The sequence below is a fragment of the Ranitomeya imitator genome, chromosome 1 (assembly GCF_032444005.1).
Source record: "Ranitomeya imitator isolate aRanImi1 chromosome 1, aRanImi1.pri, whole genome shotgun sequence".
In the NCBI taxonomy this organism is placed as follows: domain Eukaryota; kingdom Metazoa; phylum Chordata; class Amphibia; order Anura; family Dendrobatidae; genus Ranitomeya; species Ranitomeya imitator.
In genome coordinates, this window is record NC_091282.1 from 1,139,575,629 (window position 1) to 1,139,599,813 (window position 24,185).

Below are 24,185 nucleotides of genomic sequence, written 5' to 3' on the forward strand. Positions count from 1 at the left end.
GTTCTCTCTTCATGTGGATGAAGCGTCCTATGTCATCCATACAGAGTCCCCCATCTGTTCTCCTGTTCAGAAGTACTTCTCTCTCCTGCCAAGGGCAGATCAAAGTATTGTAATGTGCATGTGCCAGCTTTACTTCCAGGTCATCGGCGCTTTTTGGCCTCTCCCAGAGCACACGCATAACAGCACTTTGCGCTGACCTCAGCAGGATAATGGGTTGACCTCAGGGACGCTGCTTCCATTAGGCAATTTGAGCCCTTTGGCTCAGGCGGCAGAAGAGAGGGGCGGCAGATTCCGTGGATTTGCGCTGCTAGGTTTTTTTTTTATAAAACTCCGGGGTCAAGTGCCCGCCCTGTTGTGAATTCTGTGGCAGAGCTCCCTCCTGTGGTCACAAGTGGTACTTCGGCTGATTCTCTCTGTGAGCTTCCGTTGGTGGAGGAAAGTGGTACTGCGGCTTCTGAGTTTCCTTCCTCAGGTGATGTGGTGAAGTCGTTAGGTGCTGCTCTATTTAACTCCACCTAGTGCTTTGATCCTGGCCTCCAGTCAATGTTCTAGTATTGGACCTGTTTCCTCCTGGATCGTTCCTGTGGCCTGCTGCTCTGCATAGCTAAGTTCTGCTTTGCTATTTTGTTTGCTGTTTTTTCTGTCCAGCTTGTCTATTTGTTTTTTCCTGCTTGCTGGTAGCTCTGGGACGCAGAGGGTGTACCTCCGTGCCGTTAGTTCGGTACGGAGGGTCTTTTTGCCCCCTTTGCATGGTTTTTGTAGGGTTTTGTGTTGACCGCAAAGTTACCTTTCCTATCCTCGCTCTGTTCAGAAAGTCGGGCCTCACTTTGCTAAATCTATTTCATCTCTACGTTTGTCTTTTCATCTTAACTCACAGTCATTATATGTGGGGGCTGCCTTTTCCTTTGGGGTATTTCTCTGAGGCAAGGTAGGCTTATTTTCTATCTTCAGGCTAGCTAGTTTCTCAGGCTGTGCCGAGTTGCATAGGGAGCGTTAGGCGCAATCCACGGCTGCCTCTAGTGTGGTTGGAGAGGATTAGGGATTGCGGTCAGCAGAGTTCCCACGTCTCAGAGCTCATTCTATGTTTTTGGGTTATTGTCAGGTCACTGTATGTGCTCTGACCTCTATGTCCATTGTGGTACTGAATTACCTTATCATAACACCGCCCCCCCTCCTTCCTCCCTCCTTCCCACCACCCCTCCTCCCTCCCTCCTTCCCGCCCCCCCTCCCTGAAGACGTAATACTCACCTTCCTCCAGCGGTGGCTGCAACTGTTTCTCAGCGCCGGCAGCGCGTCCTGTCTTCAGCGGTCACATGGTACCGCTCATTTAAGGTCATGAATATGCGCATATGAACGCAGGGGAGAAGGATGGGGGAGCCATGAACGCAGGGGAGAAGGATGGGGGAGCCATGCACGCAGGGGAGAAGGATGGGGGAGCCATGCACGCAGGGTGGGAGGATAGAGGAGCCATGCACGCAGGGGAGAAGGATGGGGGAGCCATGCACTCAGGGTGGGAGGATGGAGTATAAATATGGAGTATAAATACTAGGCCCTATAGGGGGGGACTGTCATGATCCCAATGGCAGGGGATCACAAAAGGACAAGCACAAAAACAAAACAAGCTCTAGGGTGATGGAACCTGAGCTGACCGCGATCCTGAACCTAAACACACAACTAGCAGTAGCCGGGGAACGTGCCTACGATGATTCCTAGACGTCTCGCGCCAGCCAAAGGATTAACTTCCCCTATAAGAAGAAACACAGACCTCACTTGCCTCCAGAGAAACACCCCACAGAAATAGCAGCCCCCCACATGTAATAACGGTGAAATGAGAGGAAAGCACATACGTAGTTATGAAAATAGAATCAGCAAAAATGAGGCCCGCTAAAGCTAGATAGCAGAGGATACAAAAGTGAACTGCGCAGTCAGCGAAAAACCCTTCAAAAAACCATCCTGAAATTACTTGAACTCATGTGCCAACTCATGGAACATGAGGAGTAATTTCAGCCCACTAGAGCAACCAGCAGCAAGGAATCACATCTCTGCAAGCTGGACTAAGACAAAAATTAAGCAAAACGTGGAACAGGAAAATCAAAACTTAGCTTGTCCTGAAGATAACAGACGCAGGGAGCAGAGGTAAAAAGACACGCTGATTACATTGATAGCCGGCGAGGAAATGACAAAAAAGCCAGGTTAAATAGGAAACTCCCATAACCTGATAGAACAGGTGGACACCAGAGACCGCAGAGAACACAAGTCACCCAGTACCATCAGTAACCACCAGAGGGAGCCCAAAAACAGAACTCACAACAGGGGACACAGTGTGAGAGGACAGTGTGAAGAGGGGGCCGGTATAGAAAGGAGAGGTCAGTGTGAAGAGCATGTACCATAAGAGGGACAGTGTGGGGGTCATATTTTGTGCAGACAATATAGTGAGGGGCAATTTTTTATTCCGGAGCATTATAATGACACTTGTATCTTTAAGGGCATCTTGTGGAGATTTTCTGCAAAAGAGCGGAAAAGATGGAAGTCTGCAGAGACGGCTGTGGCTGAGAAAACTCATCATGGGGTCTGGACAAGATGAAGAAAAGAAGAACGGCTCCAGAGTCAACGCCATCTATAAGGTACCTGGATGTAAATGTTATTTGTGATAGTAACTAATTCTCATGTTTTTATTTATGTTAGGAGCTTTAAAGGGGTTGTCCAGGTTTGTAATGAGTCTGCAGTCATTCTTTGTGACTGCAGACTTCTGACTTCTCACAGTGCGAACTGCACGCTGTCAGGATTCTCTCATGCTGGTGATTTACATACACGCGGTCATGTGCTGACTAGACATGTGCAGCCTCCGTCATTGAAAATGAACTAAGCGAGGCCAGGCACGTCTAGGCGGAATGTGGTCAGAAGTATACAAATCACATGCTTGTGCTGACATGACCGTCCACCGGCAAGGGAGAATCCTAGTAGTGTGCAGTGCATGCGTTGTGAGAATTCAGAAGCTGCGATGTCAGGATTCAGCTCTGCAGGTTCCAGTAGTCATCACATGGACACTTCACTCATATGCGATTTTCATACTTATGGTCCTGTGACAACGAGCTTCTCTTCTGCTTCTCTCAGTTTTTCACTGAACATTGAGAGCATTAGGGAGAGGAGCTCGTGGGTACATGACTAAGTGTGCAAATCGTATATGTCCTTGGTGGAGGGGGGGCACCAAAATGAATTCTTGTCCCTGGTGCCAGAAACCCTAGATACACCTCTGCTGGTATGCCATTGCGAGCGGTGATTACCGGGTCCGGTGGAGGGATGTGTGTGCACAGGCAGTGAGGCAGGGACTGTGGGGGGGCGCCATTTTTCCGTTCGCCTCAGGCAGCAGAGAGGCTAGGTTCACCCCTGGTTGACCTTAATATGTTCTTAATCAAAGCTTTACATTTCTAATTACTTATGCTCTTGTCTCACACTGACCAATATTTCTCATCAAATGTATTTAGCACATTGTTTTTATACGTGAGACCCAAAAATTACATCTGATTATTACATTCTAGAATTATAGCAGCCCTTAAGGTACCATCACACTAGACAATATTGCTAGCGATCCGTGACATTGCAGCGTCCTGGCTAGCGATATCGTCCAGTGTGACAGGCAGCAGCGATCAGGCCCCTGCTGTGCTGTCGCTGGTCGGGGAAGAAAGTCCAGAACTTTGTTTCGTCGCTGGACTCCCCGCAGACGTCGCTGAATCGGCGTGTGTGACACCGATTCAGCGATGTCTTCACTGGTAACCAGGGTAAACATCGGGTTACTAAGCGCAGGGCCGCGCTTAGTAACCCGATGTTTACCCTGGTTACCAGCGTTAAAGTAAAAAAAAACAACCGCTACATACTTACCTACCGCTGTCTGTCCTCGGCGCTCTGCTTCTCTGGTCTGGCTGTGAGCACAGCGGCCGGAAAGCAGAGCGGTGACGTCACCGCTCTGCTTTCCGGCTGCCCGGCGCTCACAGCCAGAGCAGAGAAGCAGAGCGCCGAGGACAGACAGCGGTAGGTAAGTATGTAGCGGTTGTTTTTTTTACTTTAACGATGGTAACCAGTGTAAACATCGGGTTACTAAGCGCGGCCCTGCGCTTAGTTACCCGATGTTTACCCTGGTTACCGGGGACCTCGGGATCGTTGGTCGCTGGAGAGCTGTCTGTGTGACAGCTCTCCAGCGACCAAACAGCGACGCTGCAGCGATCCGGATCGTTGTCGGTATCGCTGCAGCGTCGCTTAGTGTGACGGTACCTTTAGTTCACTGGTCTCCAGCTCCCAGCTTTCACAGGTAGGAGACCACAACCTTATATAATACAACACTTTTGTCATAATTAGTACTTTGTAATCTTCTATCTATGGCCTCTATTCACATTAGACTAACTTCAGCTGAACCAACCAATATCAGGGGGCTTAATATCAGAGAGCCTCCTGATGCCCCCCCCGATTGACAATTTCTTTGTACTCAGTGAGAAAAGTTACTGTCAGAGGAGTCTGGCTGCGGTTCTCTCCTAGAGAACACTGGAGCTCTGCCAAACATTACCGTTATGGACGATTCGAGAGAGATGATAATTTGGCCAACTATTTTTCCAATATCTATCTATTGTGTAATAGGGGGGTTAAGATTTATGATTGAGCAATCACCAAAGACCCTTTCTGTTCATAGTGTTAGCAGTTATACAATATTTCATTGGGAACATATGCCCATTCCTACAGCACCTTGATGCAGCTTAGACCGAGCTCCGATTTCTTGCATATACAGTGTGCAAAGCCAGGTAGGACTGGGTTAAATCCTAGCACTGCAGGTCTTGATTAGATGCACCTGACTAGCTTTGACTAGAACTAGTCCACATGATCACCTTGCTCTCTTTCAGTCAGCTGGGGAAGCTGAGCAGAGTGGGTTGTGTTGGAACTGGAGAGAGAAGACAATAGTTTCTCTGAAAGGACTCTGCACAGGCTGTGTGCACCAGACTGCAGATATCAGTGGTTGTTATTGACAATATCTATTTTGTTTGACTGAACTGGGACTAGCTCAGCCATGTTTGAACAGCCAGGGTCTATTTTATTTAGTTAGCGAATGGACAAGGCTAGGGATTTTCTATTTATGGTTTTGTTTTCGGTGTTGGGCAATCTGTAGAAATAAATGTCACATTGTTTTGACACAGGAATCCAGTGTCTGTGTGAATGAAGCCTACTGCTGACCGTGAATCTCTACCACAGATAAAGTAGGCAATAATATGGGTCAAGCCACGATAGGTAGAAATCGTAACTAGACAATGACTGAGTCTTAGTTGAAGCACCCAGTAAAAAATAAAAAAGATTTAGGCATCATTTACATTTGCATCAGAGGCTCTATTTTAAGCCATTGGTAACGCAGTCATTTTTTATGTAGAACACATTTATGGAACAGTTGGACCCAATTATAGGTCAACAATATTAATAGTTATTGTCTTTTCTTACCTGGAAAACTTTTGCCAAATTGTCAAACAAAGCTTGCCCTGCGCTGACTTTGTGCTTGACTCCTCGCACAGTGCCGTTCTTACTGAGAATATTCACCCGCTTGGTTCCAAATCCTCTATCTTTCGTGGCTCGAGCTAAAACAAGCAAATCATCTGGTTCATTTTCACTTTCATCGTACTCCGACCCTAAAAAGCCATTATGATGCCCATCTGTTTCGCTTGGTATGCTGTTCTGGTCGGTCTCTGAGCTGCTGGCACATTCAGAATCCACGGAGTCCCCGTCAGTGTAGACTTCTTTCAACACTCGTCCACTGTAAGATGACGCTATCCTAAACCGCACTTTCCTTTGTTGCCTGTCTCCTTCAGGCTTCATCTCCATGTTTAATATATCTCCATCCATGGGTAAAAAACAAAATCGATTACATTGTCCAGGCCCCAGGGCACCACCTCACTTGCCGAACCGTCACACTCTCGACAACAGCAATACTCCTGGCAATGACTACAGCACCCATAAGGAAATAAAGTCTGGTAGGGAAAGGTGTAGCTTACTCTGAATCTGCGATGAATAATGAATTCCTGTGTGCTATGGTTACCCTTAAGCTAAAACCTGTAAATGAATATGCCGAATGAATTATGTAAGAGCTGTAGTGTACTTTCACAGCAGAACTGGTAAAGAGAAGCAATGAAGAAAAGCACTTGATAAATGAGTTACCTGTGAGGATATAAGGATGCAATGTACAGTTTAGAAATTCATCCAGCAATATGTGCCAGGGCAAGATGTACAACGTAAATTAATCAAACGATCTCATTATCTTGAGTGCAAAATGTAGCTGAATAAATACTTGAACTTTTATAATGGAAAAATTGCAAAAAAATGCATTGAAGGAATTGTTTAATTCTATGGACACAGGAGGATATTAAAGAGTAACTGTCATTTTAATTTTTTTTTACATGAATACCACACAAGAAAATAAACAACTTGGGAATATATCTTGTTAGTGAAATTTGTTTCTTTAAATTCTTGTATTGATTTTTCAATCTCAAGATTTTTCAATTGTGATTCATGGGTAAAATCTGTGAACACCAGTTGCTACTTAGAAGATTCTATGGAATGAAGCAGAAGGGAGGAGCTAGAAGCTCACGCCGGTATTCTGCTGCAAGTTCTCCTGAAACGGTAGTTACAGTTTCAATCTATGGTAAAAAGTTAAACTGTAAGGCCGGGGTCACACTAGCGAGTTTTACGGACGTATGAGAGGCGCAAAAACTACGCATTGCACACGGACCAATGATTCTCTATGGGGCAGCTCCTATCTGCCGTATATTTCTCGGCCGTATTTTACGGGCGTAGAAAATCGCAGCATGCTGCATTTGTCAGCACACTGCGCAAAAAATCCGCCAACGAAAGTCAATGGGGCGAGAAAAATACGGATTACATACGGAGGTTTACATGCGCAAAATACGCTGCCACACCCTGCCTACGGATGACATACGGATCACTTCTCTGGGAACATTTCTGCATATTACGCATGTAAAATACGGACCGTATTTCCCTACGCTGAGTGTGACCCCGGCCTAACTGTCATCGCAGGAGGACTTGCAGCATAACGTCTATGTCTGCAAATGTAGAGTAGATATTAGCGTGCACCCTGTCAGAGGGCAAGGTACTAGTGAAACGGGCTGTTTAAGCCCACGTTAATGTAAGTTCAAAATTCACTGCACAATCTTAAGTATACGTTGCAAAAAATTTTATTAAAGTCCATACATGAAAAGATTGGGAGCAGATGGTAGCTAGTACATGTGTGATCCCGGCCTAAGGTGTCATGTAGAAGGAGGGAATTCCCTTTTTATTATTATTATTATTATTATTATTTATTTATATAGCACCATTGATTCCATGTTTAATTCTATGGACACAGGAGGATATTAAAGAGTAACTGTCATTTTAATTTTTTTTTACATGAATACCACACAAGAAAATAAACAACTTGGGAATATATCTTGTTAGTGAAATTTGTTTCTTTAAATTCTTGTATTGATTTTTCAATCTCAAGATTTTTCAATTGTGATTCATGGGTAAAATCTGTGAACACCAGTTGCTACTTAGAAGATTCTATGGAATGAAGCAGAAGGGAGGAGCTAGAAGCTCTTAAAGGGAACCTGTCACCTGAATTTGGCGGGACCGGTTTTTGGTCATATTGGCGGAGTTTTCGGGTGTTTGATTCATCCTTTCCTTACCTGCTGGCTGCATGCTGGCCGCAATATTGGATTGAAGTTCATTCTCTGTCCTCCGTAGCACACGCCTGCGCAAGGCAAGATTACATTTTAGTGTAAAAAATTAAATTTTTCATTTTCATGGTCCAAACTTATAAAATTCTACCTGTAGATTAAAAATGTTCATCACACACATAAATTATTTTCTTGAGAGATTTAAATTACCAATTGTGGTCACTTGTGTGTGTTTCTGCTTTTTTGGCACCTCAAAGGTGCGAATGCGACATCTTGTCAAAATTTGTATTACAAAAAGCTCTCTTTGCTTTCTGTGCCCGGCCATGTGCCCAACACATTAGATTTTGATCACATATGATTATGCGTTCAGGAGAAAATGCACAACAAATTTTAGACTTCCTTTTCTCCTATTGCCACTTGTGAAAATGATAAATTTTAGCATAAAACATCATTTTATAGTAAACAAATTTTTTTTATTTTCACATCCAAATGTTTTATAAAGCTCTGGGAGTGAAGTCTCTATGGGTTTATTTTATCCTAAATGCACACCCAGAGAAGTTCCTTTAGGCCGGCGTCACACTGGCGTTTAAAACGGCCGAGTGCAATGCAATAAAAAATCGCATTGCACTCGGACCAATATTAAGTTATGGTGCCGCTCCCAGCAGCCGACTTTTTGTCGGCCGTTTTTCTCGGTCCGAGACAATCGCAGCATGCTGCGATTGTCTCGGACCGAGGAAAACTCGCGGCTCACTCGCACCCATATAAGCCTATGGGTGCGAGTGAGACAGCGCACACCACTCGGATATCATCCGAGTGATGTGCGCTATAAGCGGACACCAGCAATGGAGGAGATGGAGAAAGTCATTTCTCCGCCTCCTCCGCAGCTGTGCTCCGATCCTCCCTGTGCGAGAGAATCGGAGCATAGACGCATGACACTCGGCTCCTGCTCTGCTGCGAGCAGGAGCCGAGGGTCATTAGCATATCGCATCCGATGCTCTCGCATCGGATGCAATACGCTAGTGTGACGCTGGCCTTAGGAGTCTCATTTCCAAAATCCAGTCACTTCTGGGAGGTTTCAGCTATTCTGGCACCTCAGGGGCTCTGCAAATGCAACATGAATGATGTCCATATTCTATTCTAGCCAAATTTGCTCTCCAAAAATGAAATTCTAGTCTTTTCTTTCCAAGTCTTGCCATGTGCCCAAAGATTGCCGTAGCTTTTGACCACATAAAAGAAAAAAGTTCAGAAGAATTTGGGTAACAAATGCTCTCTTTTTTTCCTGTTACCCTTTATAAATATTAAGGCTTTAGAGCTAAAACAACATTTTAATGGAAACATTTTTTTCTAGGCTAAGTTCACACTAGGTGTTTTGCGGCTTTTTTAATACTTTTTTTATGCTAATTGCCAGCTGCTTTTTCAGTATCAGCAAATCCTAAGAGATTTCAGAAATCTCATGCACACACATTGATTTTTTTTCTCATCGGTATTTTGTGTTTTGAATGTTTTTTTTGGAAATAGAGCATGTCACTTCTTTCAGCGCTTTTTTCAGCGTTTTTCATCCATTGACTTGAATCGGTGGTGAAAAAAAGCTGAAAAACCACACCGAAAACACAAGTATCACGTTTTGCTGCGCATTTTGTGCCAATACCTGATTCTATGGAATAGGGGTTTTTTTTTTCAACACTAAACTCTATCAGCATGCTCAAGAGACAAAACTAGCGTGCCAAAACCGCAACAAAAAATGCACAAAAAACGTATAAAAAAAGCATTGAAAAATGCAAGAAAAAATAAGGAAAACATGCTTTATTCTGCAGCTTCTTTTCTGCTAAGAGATCAGGTTTTGCTGCAGAAAAAAGCTGAAAAAACGCCTAGTGTGAACTTACCCTAAGGCCGGTTTCACACGTCAGTGGCTCCGGTACGTGAGGTGACAGTTTCCTCACGTACCGGAGACACTGACTCACGTAGACACATTAAAATCAATGTGTCTCTGCACATGTCAGTGTGTTTTCACGGACCGTGTGTCCGTTTGGAAAACAAGGAGACATGTCAGTGTTCGTGGGAGCGCACGGATCACACGGACCCATTAAAGTCAATGGGTCCATGTAAAACACGTACCGCACACAAATGTTGTCCGTGTGCAGTCCGTGTGCCGTGCAGGAGACAGCGCTACTGTAAGCACTGTCCCCTGCATGCGGTGCTGAAGCCGGTATTCATCCCTTCTTCCCAGCAGCGTTCGCTGGAAAGAAGGAATGAATAATCTTTTTTTTAATTTATTTTTGTTTTTAAAATAAAGTTGCCGGTAATCTGCCCCCTCCCACCCCCTGTGTCCCCCCCCCCCCCCCCCCCGCTGGCATTAAAATACTTACCCAGCTCCCTCGGCGCTTACATCCTCTCAGCGTCGCTGCTTGTCCTGTATGAGCGGTCACGTGGTGTCTCCTGCACGGTCCGTGTGATCCTTAGTCAGCACCGTGTGATCCTTAGTCAGCACACTATGTGCACATGTGCCACACTGATGTTCAACGTAAGCACATGGACACGGATAATTCCGGTACCGATTTTTCCGGTACCGGAATTATCTGGATGTGTGAGACTGGCCTTACAGGACATTCCCGTGTAGATTAGCCCTTTAAGAGCCACTGAGCTCAGTGATTGGCTCTTGCGCTGTCGACATGCCGTACGCCAGCAACAGCAGTAGAGACTCTCAGGTGGACCTGGGGAAGGTGAGTACACCATAATATTTTAAAATAAACTGAAGCCAGGTAAAAAATTTATTTGAAAGAGAATTCAAGTATTATAAATATGGTGTAAGTCATGAAAAATACTTTTTGGCGCATGTTGGGAGGAAATTCTCACGCTTTGTGCAACAAGTTAATAATTTTGGCATAAATAAACACAATGCTCTTTCTAGCAAAAATTACCTAATGTCTCTGATAATAAACCTCAGTAGAGTGTATAATATATCATCAAGATTCTTTATCATTGCTGAATAAAAATCGGATGAAGGAAAACCAATGGTTCTGGTGTTGTAATCCTAGACATCATATTACATGACCTTACAATAAATGTCTACATGTCAGCCAGTAAATAGAGGTTACCGAGCCTAATGGGTGCGTCACCAAGTAATATACCATGTAAAAAACATCAATATTGATCTAAACTGACACTCACTCTCACAGATAATGACCCAGGAAGGGTCCAGAGAGATGTAATATGTCGTTTTTCATTTTTCCTAGACACATGGAGACATGGATGTCCTCCGTTATGCCAGGATGGACAGATCCACTTGGAAAATTGCAGCATGATTTTCATTTCACCAAGGTTGCAGTGTGATATTTAAGCATCAGTGGCTGCCAGCATCAGACACATCAGATGCTTCATCCACACAGACAATTCATTTCTCCGGCTCTGCCAGACATTTGTACTTGACAGCATGTGGGAAATATTCAATGCTTCACTACACTACTGATCATTTCTTCCCAGTGTGAATGCCACATCTACACGCAGAGCTTTCCGCTTCGCTATATGAAGTTATTTTCCAGGAACAGACAAACAGAATTCTTGTACAAAAAGAACCCATTGCATAAATGATATAGAAAGAAGCGGAAGGGCCTCATTAACTATTATGGGGTCCATCTGGGTTTTCTTATGTGTCAGCTTTTACAACTGAAAAAAAACGTTTTCAATGATGCCATTGATCCCATTCTAAACCTGACATATAATAGAACCCAGATAGGTCCCATAATAGTCAGTTTGAACTCCTTTCTGACCTCAAACGGGATAGTAGGTCTGACGTCAGTTCGCCTGCTTTGATGTGGGCTCCGGCGGTGAGCCCACATCAAAGCCACGACATGTCAGCTGTTTTGAGCAGCTGACATGTGCGCACAATAGCGGCAAGTGGCCGCTATTAACAAGTTAAATGCCGCTGTCAAAACGCTGACAGCGGCACTTAACTACCGCTTCCGGACGCATAGCCGGAAATGAGCGCATCGCCGACCCCGTCACATGATCGGGGGTCAGCGATGTGTCAGGATAGTAACCATAGAGGTACTTGAGACCTCTATGGTTACTGATGGCGGCTTGCTGTGAGCGCCACCCTGTGGTCGGGGCTCATAGCAAGCCTGCAAATCAGCTACATAGGAGCAATCTGATGATCGCTGCTATATAGCAGAGCCGATCAGGCTATGCCAGCTTCTAGCCTCCCATGGAGGCTATTGAAGCATTGCAAAAAAAATGTTTAAAAAATATGAAATAAATAAAAAAAATCTAAAAGTTTAAATCACCCCCCTTTTGCCCCATTCAAAATAAAACAATAAAAATAAAATCAAATATACACATATTTGGTATAGTCGCGTTCAGAATCGCCCGGTCTATCATTAAAAACAAGGATTAACCTGATCGCTATACGGTGTAGAGAGAAAAAAATTTGAAACACCAAAATTACATTTTTTGGTCGCTGCGACATTGCATTAAAATGCAACAGGCAATCAAAAGAATGTATCTGCACCAAAATGGTATAACTAAAAACATCAGCTCGGCACGCAACAAATAAGCCCTCACCCGACCCCAGATCACAAAAAATGGAGACGCTACGGGTATTGGAAAATGGCATTTTTTTAAGCAAAGTTTGGAATTTTTTTTCACCACTTAGTTAAAAAATAACCTAGACATGTTTTGGTACCTATGAACTCGTAATGACCTGGAGAATCATAATGGCGGGTCAGTTTTAGCATTTAGTGAAGCTAGCAAAAAAGCCAAACAAAAAACACGCATGGGATTGCACTTTTTTTGCAATTTCACTGCACTTGGAATTTTTTCCAATTTTCTAGTACACGACATGGTAAAACCAATGATGTCGTTCAAAAGTACAACTCGTCCCACAAAAAACAAGGCCTCACTTGGCCATATTGACGGAAAAATAAAGTTATGGCTCTGGGAAGGAGGGGAGCGAAAAACGAACACGGAAAAACAGAAAATCCCAAGGTCATGAAGGGGTTAATTAAAGGGAACCTGTTATATGAAAAATGCTATTGACCTTCAGATATGGGGTTAATCTGCAGGTTGATAGCATCCTCAAGCTGTGCGACCATCGCACTGAAAACACAGCTGCCGGGAAGAAAATAACCTTTAAACCTTATTTCTCATAGAAGCGCAGCCGGTGCAGCCTAAGTCTCCACTCAGTACAGTATATGATGAGAGGTGGCTGTAACCACGTCCCAGCCCTGACTGTGGCCTGCTCTGTACAGATGTAAGCTGGCTCCCGGCGGTAGTCCACCATTTCCACTTCGGAGTCAGATGCAAGAAATTTTGTGTTGTTGGGGGTTGCGTGCAACATTACACCTGGATTTGCTGCGTCCATCGGCAGTTTCATTGCACTTAGTGCAGTTCCTCTATCTCTCTTCACTATGAGCCGATTGTTGTAAACTTCATCCCAGGTAACTTGCTCCTTGATGAAACCAAATCACTTGATCTGGTTGAAATTGATCACCTGGCCCTCCGTGCACTGCTCCTCAAACAGGGATTTCTTCAGGCCTGATAGCCATTCCCAGGCCAGCGCATCCACTCTCATCACCAATATCAGGCATCTCCTGTGGCCAAAGGATCTCCCGGAGCATCTCCCGGTTCCAGTCGAACATTTCAGGCCATGCTTGCTTCGAGTTTTTGGGTGCTGGTTGTGGGCATCCCCCTCTTCCTCCCCAGGGCCCTGACTTTCTCCCAGTAAAGGTGCTTCAGCAACCACCTCTGGCAAGACCGGCCTGGGAGGATGGAACTTAACTTTGTGTTTGTAGAGGCACACTTTCCGCTGCAGAGTTGTCTGCCACATAATGGAGATGGGCAGTGGAGTCACCTGTCCTTCGGTAGCACCCTCTAGTCCAGTGTTCCCCAACCCCAGTCCTTAAGAGCCACAAACAGGTCATGTTTTCAGGATTTCCTTAGTTTCACAGGTGATGGAATCATTTCTTGTGAAGGTGATGCAATTATCACCTGGGCAATACTAAGGAAATCTTGAAAACATGACCTGTTAGTGGCTCTTGAAGACCGGAGTTGGAGAACACTGCTTTTCCTTCATCTTCCACGCAATACACTAGCTCCATTCTTAGAATTACAGTCTTTCCTTTGTTCCCAACATCAGGTACTGCAAGGGACATGGGGAGAAGTTTGATTTTCCTGCGTTTCCTTAGGGGTAGGGTCATACGGATCTACGTGTAACACTTTGATCCCTATACCCAGAGCCTTTAGCTAAGACAGTCCCAGGGGCCTCTCCTTGAAACTAAGCTCCCTGTTTCTAGTACTGACAGCAAGGCACTACCTATTTCTAAGGTCCCCCTCTTCCACTAGACCGTACTTTTCCCATACTTCTAAGCTCTTTTCTTATTGATGCAGGGGTCCCCACTTGCCTGTGATGTCCTGCATCCTCTGTAACTAGCTTCTTTCCATGATGAGCCTTGTAGTACTACCACCACTGAACCAGACCTCCTTCTGTCATGTCCCATGATTAGGAAATCACTATCTATCAGACATCTTAGAAGCTCATGTGATGCGACCCTGTTTCTGAAAAGTCTTTTTTACCTGCTGTATGTATACATATTTACAAGAATTCAGCTGGAAAATACTCCTTCTTTTTGAAATCTTCATACGTGCCTCCCACAGTCAAGTTAAAACTATCTAAGGACATTACTTCGTGAGTATGGTTTTAAAGAGACAACCTAGAAACAGTGTCTCAAAGCGCCCTACACTAGCAGCTTAGGCTACTTTCACACTTGCGTTGGTACGGGTCCATCACTATGCGTGGACACCGGATGCAGTTTTTCAATGCATCCGCTGCCCATTCTGAAGTCCGGAGAGGAGGGAGCGTAGTTTCGGCCGCGCATGCGCGGTAGAAAGTGGCGGACGCGACGGACAAAAAAATGTTCACTTGAACATTTTTTCGTGCCGATGGTCCGCCAAAACACAACGGATCCGTTGCACGACGGACGCGACGTGTGGCCATCCGTTGTGTCTATGGGCAAAAAACGCATCCTGCCAGCACATTTGCAGGATCCGTTTTTTGCCCAAAGCGACGGATTGCGACGGATTAAAAAAAATGCTAGTGTAAAAGTAGCCTTAGTAATGGAGTCAGAATACCTACTGTCACCTCCTCTCTTGCCACAATACTCACTAACTACTTCCTATATCCCTGTAGCCTTCCCACTGGTTCCTCTATTGGACCGCCCTTCCCCTTCCTGGGGACGACATTCAGTTTAACCCTCCAAGAACCTGATGCACACCGGACAGATCAAACACACTTTTATATATAAGATATGCAAATATTGTCATCACACAAAAACAACTTTTAGCAATTTTAACACACTTGACACAACGTCTTCTTGAGGACAGAGCTCCTGTCTACCCTCTCACACAGATGCACTTCTGAGCCATCTGTTGGTCAGTGCTAGCGCATAGTTACCGCTGCCATTCACTAGTACCTCTGTGACTGAAAGCACAAGGCTCATGGGAGGAATAAAGTTAATTTCCTACTGGCAGTCAGGTTTTCAGTGCCGCTGACACACAGCTTTGGAATGCTATTAAAGAAGAACTCCCATCAAAGTTTTTATCCTCCTAATATATTGCAGTCACCATGTTATATAGCATTGTGTACTTATAGTTGCTCATTTTGCCTTTCTACCCAGTTAATTAATCTCTTTTCTCTGCTCTATGTCGATACAGCAAGTCTCTTTTCCTTGTAATTTGGACATCTGCCTATCTTGATGACAGAATTGTTTTGGGAACTTAATCACATATCAGACTTCTAGAAAAAGAAGTCACCCAATAGATCTGGAGAAATACAAAGGAATAAATGATACAGAAACCATATACAGTTTTGCACTGGAGTTGAGTACTCGAGACTGGCGTCGGGCTACACCAGTCTTGCACACCACTTAATAAATTTGGCATCTCATCTGAGTGGGGCGTACCTCTGGGCCCTGTGCCGGTAATGCTACTCTAGTCAGGGAATGGAGTAACATTTCTGGCGTACAAAAACATGGTCATTTTTGTTGAATTTGACGAGCGGGCATGGTCATGCCCCCAACTCCCATTTCAGTAGAGTTTAATCAACCTGTCATGAAAACGCTGAAACTTGCAACATTTTTGCCCAACTCTGTCTTGCACAAAAATTTTGCGACTTTTCAAATTTTTTATACCACGTGTGTGCAATAAAAACATTGATGAATCTGCCCCAATGTCTTATAACAGTTTCCAAATACAAACAGGCATTTTCTGGATTTTATCGTATAATTTGTTTACACCAAGATTTCTCACTATATCTGGCATATGTGCTGATAAAGCTCCTGTACCCCTTGTATCTACAATGTGCCTAAAGAGTGTCTTTCTGGCATAAGTTAGCCTGGTACAGAATGTGTCTAATAAGCCTTCTTGTACAGAGGAACACAATAAAAAAAAGTATAAGGCATAGTGTGCATCTTCCACAACTGAATGATGAGCTTTAGTGTTCCATTCTCCAAAAATTTTACCAGTCCCTCTTAACCCCTTAACCAGGGCCGCATTTAGAGTTTCTGCTGCCCTAGGCACTTTTAGTGATGCCTCCCCCATTGGTGAGTATGACACTATTGGCAGTTACTTTGGCAATAATCGCTGAGGTGAAAGTAGCCTTTTGCAGCAGATCCGGCAGTTTTTACGCATCTGCCGCCTAACGGATCACTTATGGCAACTACGTTCGGCCTCATTTATTCCTTATGGGACTTGGGGACATGTGCGGCAAATGGGGTACTTGCAGCAATGGAAAAAAAACACTGCTAGCAGTGTTTTTTTGTCTCACCGGAAGTGCAAAACCGCAAGTGCCGCACATGTCCGCAAGTAGCCATCATTACCTGTCCCTGCACCTTGCTAGCTCATCCATAACCATCCTTCTCTGACCTAAAACTACACTATAAAGCTTTAGAAAAACAATTTATTAACTGCCATATTCCTCTGATAATGAGGGCTCCAGGCTACAGCGTAGACTGGGACCGGCAGTCTCCGGTTCTCCATTGTCTCTCTGTGCACACCCTCAGTCCCTGCCTCGCTGCCTGTGCTGCACTGTGCACAGACCTCCCTCCACCGGACCCGGTAATCACCACTCGCAGTAGCATTCCGGCAGAGGTGTATCTAGGGTTTCTGGCACCCGGGGAAATAATTAATTTTGGCCTTGCCCCCCTTTCCCAAGGACATATGCGATTGCACACTTAGTCACGCACCCACGAGCTGCTCTCCCTAATGCTCTCAATGTTCAGTGAAAAACAGAGAAGCAGAAGAGAAGCTTGTTGTCACAGGACCACAAGTATGAAAGTCGCATATGAGTGAAGTGTCCATGTGACGACTACTGGAACCTGCAGAGCTGAATCCTGACATCGCCGTCTTCTGAATTCTCACAACGAATGCACTGCACACTTTTAGGATTCTCCCTTGCCGGTGGACAGTCATGTCAGCACAAGTATGCGATTTGTATACTTCTGACCATATTCCGACTAGACGTGCCTGGCCTTGCTCAGTTCATTTTCATTGAGTGAGGCCACACATGTCTAGTCAACACGTGACCGCATGTATGTAAATCACCAGCATGAGAGAATCCTGACAGTGTGCAGAGCTCGCTGTGAGAATTCAGAAGTCTGCAATCACAAAGAAAGACTGCAGACTCATTACAAACCTGGACATCCCCTTTAATGCTCTGAACATAAATAAAAACACGAGAGTTAGTTAGTATCACAAATAACATTTACATCCAGGTACCTATATAGATGATGTCTCTGGAACCGTTCTGCTTTTCTTCATCTTGTCCAGATCCCATGATGAGTCATCCACAGCCATTTCTGCAGACTTCCATCTTCTCCACTCTTTTGCAGAAAATCTCCACATGATGCCCTTAAAGATACAAGTGTCATTATAATGCTCCTGAATAAAAAATTGCCCCTCACTATATTGTCTGCATAAAATATGACCCCCACACTGTCCCTCTTATGGTACATGCTCTTCACACTGAACTCTCCTTTCCATACCGGCCCCCTCTTCACACTGTCCTCTCATACTGTGTCCCCTCTATATATTTATTCTGTATTCTCTCATCACACTCCCCCTCCTTGGTATACTGTACCCTCCTGGCTGTGCCCTTACACTGTCCCCCCATGCTACGCCCCCACTTCTTAGTTTCTATTCTGTGCCCACTCACTTTTCTGCCCCCATACTGTCTCCTCACACTATTCCCCTACCTCCTCATACTATCTCCTCTCACATCCCCCCTGTTCACCATATGTCTCCTCATATATTTACCCCTCACTTTCTATACTACCTGATCACCTAACTCCTCATACTGTGTCTGCACACATCCTATCACCCTCACTCCCTGTACTCTGTCCATATCCATTTTTCACATCGCTACTCATACTATGTCCGCATACATTCCCCCGTTCGCTCCCCATACTGTCTGCACCCATCCCCCCATATTGTTTCCTCATATAATGCCCCCCATCCCCCCATACTGTTTCCTCATACATGCCCCCATTCCCCAGTACTGCATCCTCATACATGCCCCCCATCCTCCCATCCTGTATGTATGGCTCGTCTCCCTCATCCTTCCATCTTGTATGCATGGCTCCCCCATCCTCCCATCATGTATGCAGGGCTCGGCTCCTCATCCTCCCATCTTGCATGCATGGCTCGGCTCCCTCATACTCCCATCTTGTATGCATGGCTCAGCTCCCTATCCTCCCACCCTGTATGCATGGCTCCCCCATCCTCCCACCCTGTATGCATGGCTCCCCCATCCTCCCGCCCTGTATGCATGGCTCCCCCATCCTCCCATCCTGTATGCATGACTCCTCCATCATCCTCTCCCATCCTCCCCCATCCTTCTCTGTCCTCCATCCTCCCCTGTCATACTCACCTTTTTCTCACGGCACGGCGCTGAACTTCCCGGCATCTCTGTCCTGCCGCAGCATCTTCCTTCCTGTATGAGCAGTCACATGATACCGCTCATTAAGGTGATGAATATGCATCCATATTCATCACCTTAATGAGTGGTACCACGTGATCGCTGAGGACAGGACGAGCTGCCGGCGCTGAGACGGAGTTGCAGGCACCCCTGGAGGAGGGTGAGAATGACGTCTACAGGGAGGTGGGAGAGGGAGGTAGGTGGGGGGAGGGGGGCAGGCGGTTGACCCTGGACTTTATAATAAATTTTTTGAAAAAAACCTTGCTCAAGTGCGCCCCTGCATCCTGGCGCCCTAGGCACGTTCCCTCACATGCCTAGTGGCAAATACGGCCCTGCCCTTAATGACCAGAGGTATTTTTGGTTTTGCATTTTCATTTTTTGCTCCTTTTTCCCACAGCCAAAACTTTTTTTTTTTTTGGTCAAAATGGCCATGTGAGGGATTGTTTTTTGTGGGACGAGTTGTACTTTTGAACGGTATCATTGGTTTTAACATACTGTGTACTGGATAACGGGAAAAAAATCAAGGTGTGGTGAAATTGCAAAAAAAGTGCAATCCCACAGTTGTTTCTTGTTCTGCTTTTTTACTATGTTCACTAAATGCAAAAACTGACCTTCCATTATGATTATCCAGGTCATTACGAGTTCATAGACACCAAACATGTCTAGGTTCTTTTTTATCTAAGTAATGAAAAAAGAAAATTGCGCCATTTTCCAATACCTGTAGTGTCTCCATTTTTCATGATCTCAGGTTGGGTGAGGGCTTATTTTTTGCACGCCGAGCTGACATTTTTCATTATACCATTTTGGTGCAGATACAATCTTTTGATTGCCCGTTATTGCACTTTACTGCAGTGTCGCGGTGACCAAAAAAATGTAATTCTGGCATTTTTTATTTTTTTTCTCACTACGCCATTTAGCCATCAGGTTAATCCTTTTTTTTTTCTTGATATATCGGGCAATTCTGAACAAGGCGATACCAAATATGTCTGTTTGATTTTTTTTTATTGTTTTATTTTGAATATGGCGAAAGGGGAGTGATTTGAACTTTTATTTTTTTAAATATTTTTTAACTTTTTTTTTTTACTTTTTGCATGCGTCAATAACCCGATCGCCTCTGCTACATACAGGCGATGATCAGATTCCCCGAAGAAGCAGTGTGCGAAACACGCGTTGGGGTCTCCCTCCTTCCACGTCCATGTTTTGTCTTTATGTTTTTCTTTGATGACCATTTACTAAAGGACCTTCCAATGTTTTAGCCAATTGTAGCTAGACTATACTTCACTTTGTACTGCACTATGGCATTATGCACCTCACTATATATTTCTACTTTTACTATCAACTCCGCTGTAATTTGACTCAAATATTTCTTCATATATAACCTTTACTATAAGGGATGTTATCTCATATCTATGGGATCACATCCTCTGTACTTAGTTTATTGATATACACATCAATTTGGATTGATATTGCTCAGTTTGACTGATTGGCTCACCTATTATATTCTTTAACGCCTCCTGCCTGGACATGGCACTTTGGTGTCACTTCATGTTTTTAAATTGTCTTTGTCTTTATTGTATTTATCTATTTTTGTTTTAAATTATATTGCAATAAAATTAAGAGAATTTTTTATTCAACTCAGGTGTCCATTTTTCTTTGGTTTCTCTAAAAAATTTATATGGCAGAGATTGTGTACTTGATGCCCTCTCCTTGGTTTTTCAGATCGCCTGTATATAGCAGAATTACTCACTTGCTATGATACAGGAAAGATATATATCTTGGTACCGTGTTAGCCAGAAGATAGAAAAATATTTAGAATTGAGAGTCCTCAGTGGTTGATACCTTTTAACCCCTATCTGAGCTCGGACGGGATAGTATGTCCGAGGTCAGATCCCCTGCTTTGATGCAGGGCTCCGCGGTGAGCCCGCATCAAAGCCGGGACATGTCAGCTGTTTTGAACAGCTGACATGTGCCCGTAATAGGCGCGGGCAGAATCGCGATCTGCCCGCACCTATTAACTAGTTAAATGCCGCTGTCAAACGCAGACAGCGGCATTTAACTACCGCTTCCGGTAGTCATCGCCGACCCCGTCACATGATCGGGGGTCGGCGATGCGTCTGGATGGTAACCATAGAGGTCCTAGAGACCTCTACGGTTACTGATGACCGGTGGCTGTGAGCGCCACCCTGTGGTCGGCGCTCACAGCACACCTCCATTTCTGCAACATAGCAGCGATCAGGAGATCGCTGCTATGTAGCAGAGGCGATCGTGCTGTGCCTGCTTCTAGCCTCCCATGGAGGCTATTGAAGCATGGCAAAAGTAAAAAAAAAAAAGGTAAAAAAAATGTGAAAAAAATAAAAAAAATATAAAAGTTTAAATCACCCACCTTTCGCCCCAATCAAAATAAATCAATTAAAAAAAAATCAAATCTACACATATTTGGTATCGCCGCGCTCAGAATCGCCCGATCTATCAATTAAAAAAAAGCATTAACCTGATCGCTAAACGGCGTAGCAAGAAAAAAATTCGAAATGCCAGAATTACGTTTTTTAGGTCGCCGCGACATTGCATTAAAATGCAATAACGGGCGATCAAAAGAACGTATCTGCACCAAAATGCTATCATTAAAAACACCATCTCGGCTCGCAAAAAATAAGCCCTCAATCAACCCCAGATCACGAAAAATGGAGACGCTACGAGTATCAGAAAATGGCGCAATTTTTTTTTTTGCTAAAACCAATGATGTCGTTCAAAAGTACAACTCGTCCCGCAAAAAATAAGCCCTCACATGGCCAAATTGACGGAAAAATTAAAAAGTTATGGCTCTGGGAAGGAGGGGAGTGAAAAACGAACACGGAAAAATGAAAAATCCAAGGTCATGTAGGGGTTAATGGCTAATTGAAAAGATGGTAACAAATTGCAAGCTTTCGAGACTACACAGGTCTCTTCATCAGGCAAAGACCACCGACCACCAGGTGATGCTCATAGCAATCCGGCAGTGACAACCATAGAGTTCTGCAGGAGACCTCTGGTTGTCATGTCAACCCATCGGTAAACCGCGATTATGTGACTGGGGTCGCTGATGGGCGGATTTCCGGCGTGCTTGCTGGAAGTGCATGTTAAATGTTGCTGTCAGAGTTTGACAGCATCATTTAAAGGGTTAACAGCCACGGGAGGATCATGATTCTATCCGCGGCTCGTCCGAGCACATGTCAGCTGTTCAAAACAGCTGACATGTACCGGAAAAGATGTGGGCTCACCGTTGGAGCCCACATCAAAAGGGAGTGAGTCTGACATCGGCATACTATTACACCCGACTTTGGAAAGGGGATAATGAATCAGGCACCTCTGCAGGTCTCATAAAGTCTGACGTAAAAGTTAGCAACTACCTTGGGGCCTCGATAAACCCTTTCAATTAAAGAGAACTGAGAGAAAAATAAGATGGCCTTAATATAAATCTTCAATCCTATAACTTAAAGATGTCCAGTCATCAGGTAAAAAGCGGCCAGATTAAACTTAAATTTTATTCCCCAGCTCTTTTTTGAATTCCAAGTTTTTGTTTTGTTTTATTTAAAATGTCATATGTTTCCAGAGAAATTGTCCTTCTACATTTATTGCGCCCAATATGTTCATTTTTATGGTCTTTACTCTTTGCCAAGAGGATGTTGATCACAGCTTATTGTGCAGATCAGCATAAAGTCATGCCCCTAGAGAGTTCTGTGGGCAATGACCCCTTGATGAAGACCATAAAAAAAATTGCATATTGGGAAACTAAGGTTACCAACCATCCTGAAATTCAAGGGTAGTCCATAAAAATTAGGGAACTTTTTTAGCCCTGTCAGTAAAAAAAATGAAGGCCCATGTGACACACCCACCATGGCCGTGGGTTACTCTGAACCGGGTCGAACAGTTCTTTGGGGAAGTCACAGGGCCATGACCCAACTCCGTGGCCCTGGCTGTGCCGTAAAATGGGGAATATATATATGGGATTTAACGTGACGCCACCTGTGGTGTTCGGCAATGGATGGCCGACGCTGCTAAAGGAAACAGCTGGGGCTGATGGTGACGCAGCTGGGATTTTTCTGCTCCCCACAGGTGGAGCAGAGCCCCAGGGCTACCGGTCATGTTTGTCAGTCTTCATGTACCTTGTGGTGCAGGACTCGGCGTGCAAGAGATCACTGAATCACACAAGGGCTGTAGTTTTCTTTTCTTTTACTTGATGGTTGATAGTACAGACCAGGGTACTGGTAACAGATTGTAATGGAGAACCGGGTAGCCTGGAAGCAATTTTTGGATACACCTGGCCAGGTAGGTATGGAGGCCTTCCTTCTGCACTGTTCTCCCTATTTCCATGCTGCCTAACAGCTCACCCCCCTGCTCCTAACGGACTCTCTGTATTTAAAAACTCAACATTGCCCGCATGGCAGGCAGCTCGAGCCTATCACAGGTGCCGCTCCTATGGGTCGGTTCCAACCTCTGGTATGCTGCTGTGCTGCCGGGTATTAGATCGGGCCAGGAGACCTGCAGTCCCCTGCCCTCCAGATTTAGCTGCTGGGACTTCAGTACCCATGCAACCACGAACTCCGGTATCCAGTTCCTACTGCTCAGCTCTGGGGCGAGTTTAATCACAGCTCCACTCCCCAGGTTCTGCTCTACTTCTCTCCTGCTGACACCTGGTAAGGGGACTTCTCCTGGCTTCCAGGGATGACATTACTCCCTGTGAAGGAGGCAATGCCACTGTGGCAACCGGACTCCTGGGGTGCCACACGTGATTTTTTTTTTAAGCTGAAAAAACTTCTACAGATTATTTTAATTGTAGACAAGAGAAAGGCTGAAAAAGCGGCACTCACCACTGATTACTTAAAACAACATCTTTATTGAGGTAATATGCACAAGATGTGGACCTGGGAAAGCAAAGACGAATGACAGCTATATAACGTGAAATACGCTTCATACATCACAGAGGACGTTTCTTTTGTTACGTATGAGCCTGAAGAAGCGTTTTTCATGGGAAACAGCTGTTGCTAGTTTCTTCTTTCCCAGGTCCTCATCATCTGAATGTTCCTTCTATAAGGATGCTATTTTAAGATACCAGTGGTGAGTGCCACTATTGCACATATGCAAACTATCGTAGCTGAGCACCACCGTAACTGTTTATTCCTGGATATTGTACAGATTCTGAGCTATCTTCAAATATGAAGTGATATTTCCAAATTATATGTGATATAGACATGTGAGCAGTGACAGCATTTTATTCTCATATTCAGTATTATTTTGACTGTAATTCTCCACTCTTTACAGTTTACAGTCAATGCAGCTGATATCTTCCCATCAGAATTGCAGGCTGGAGACATTTATCACTTACTAGATGGTGGCCCGATTCTAACGCATCGGGTATTCTAGAATATGCATGTCCACGTAGTATATTGCTCAGCCACGTAGTATATTGCCCAGCCACGTAGTATATTGCCCAGCCACGTAGTATATTGCCCAGCCACGTAGTATATTGCCCAGCCACGTAGTAT

The 24,185-nt window shown here is 44.6% G+C and overlaps 1 protein-coding gene across 1 annotated transcript in view; it reads right to left on the reverse strand.

Annotated features, from left to right (window-relative positions):
* Positions 1–5,971, reverse strand: part of GRXCR1 (glutaredoxin and cysteine rich domain containing 1) — a 117,151-nt gene extending 111,180 nt beyond the window's left edge. Inside the window, exon 1 of the mRNA XM_069745788.1 lies at positions 5,476–5,971. Within this exon, the coding sequence (XP_069601889.1) occupies positions 5,476–5,874 (399 nt within the window). The 5' untranslated portion in view covers positions 5,875–5,971. The remainder of the gene's footprint in view (positions 1–5,475) is intronic.
* Positions 5,972–24,185: the final 18,214 nt, after the last annotated feature.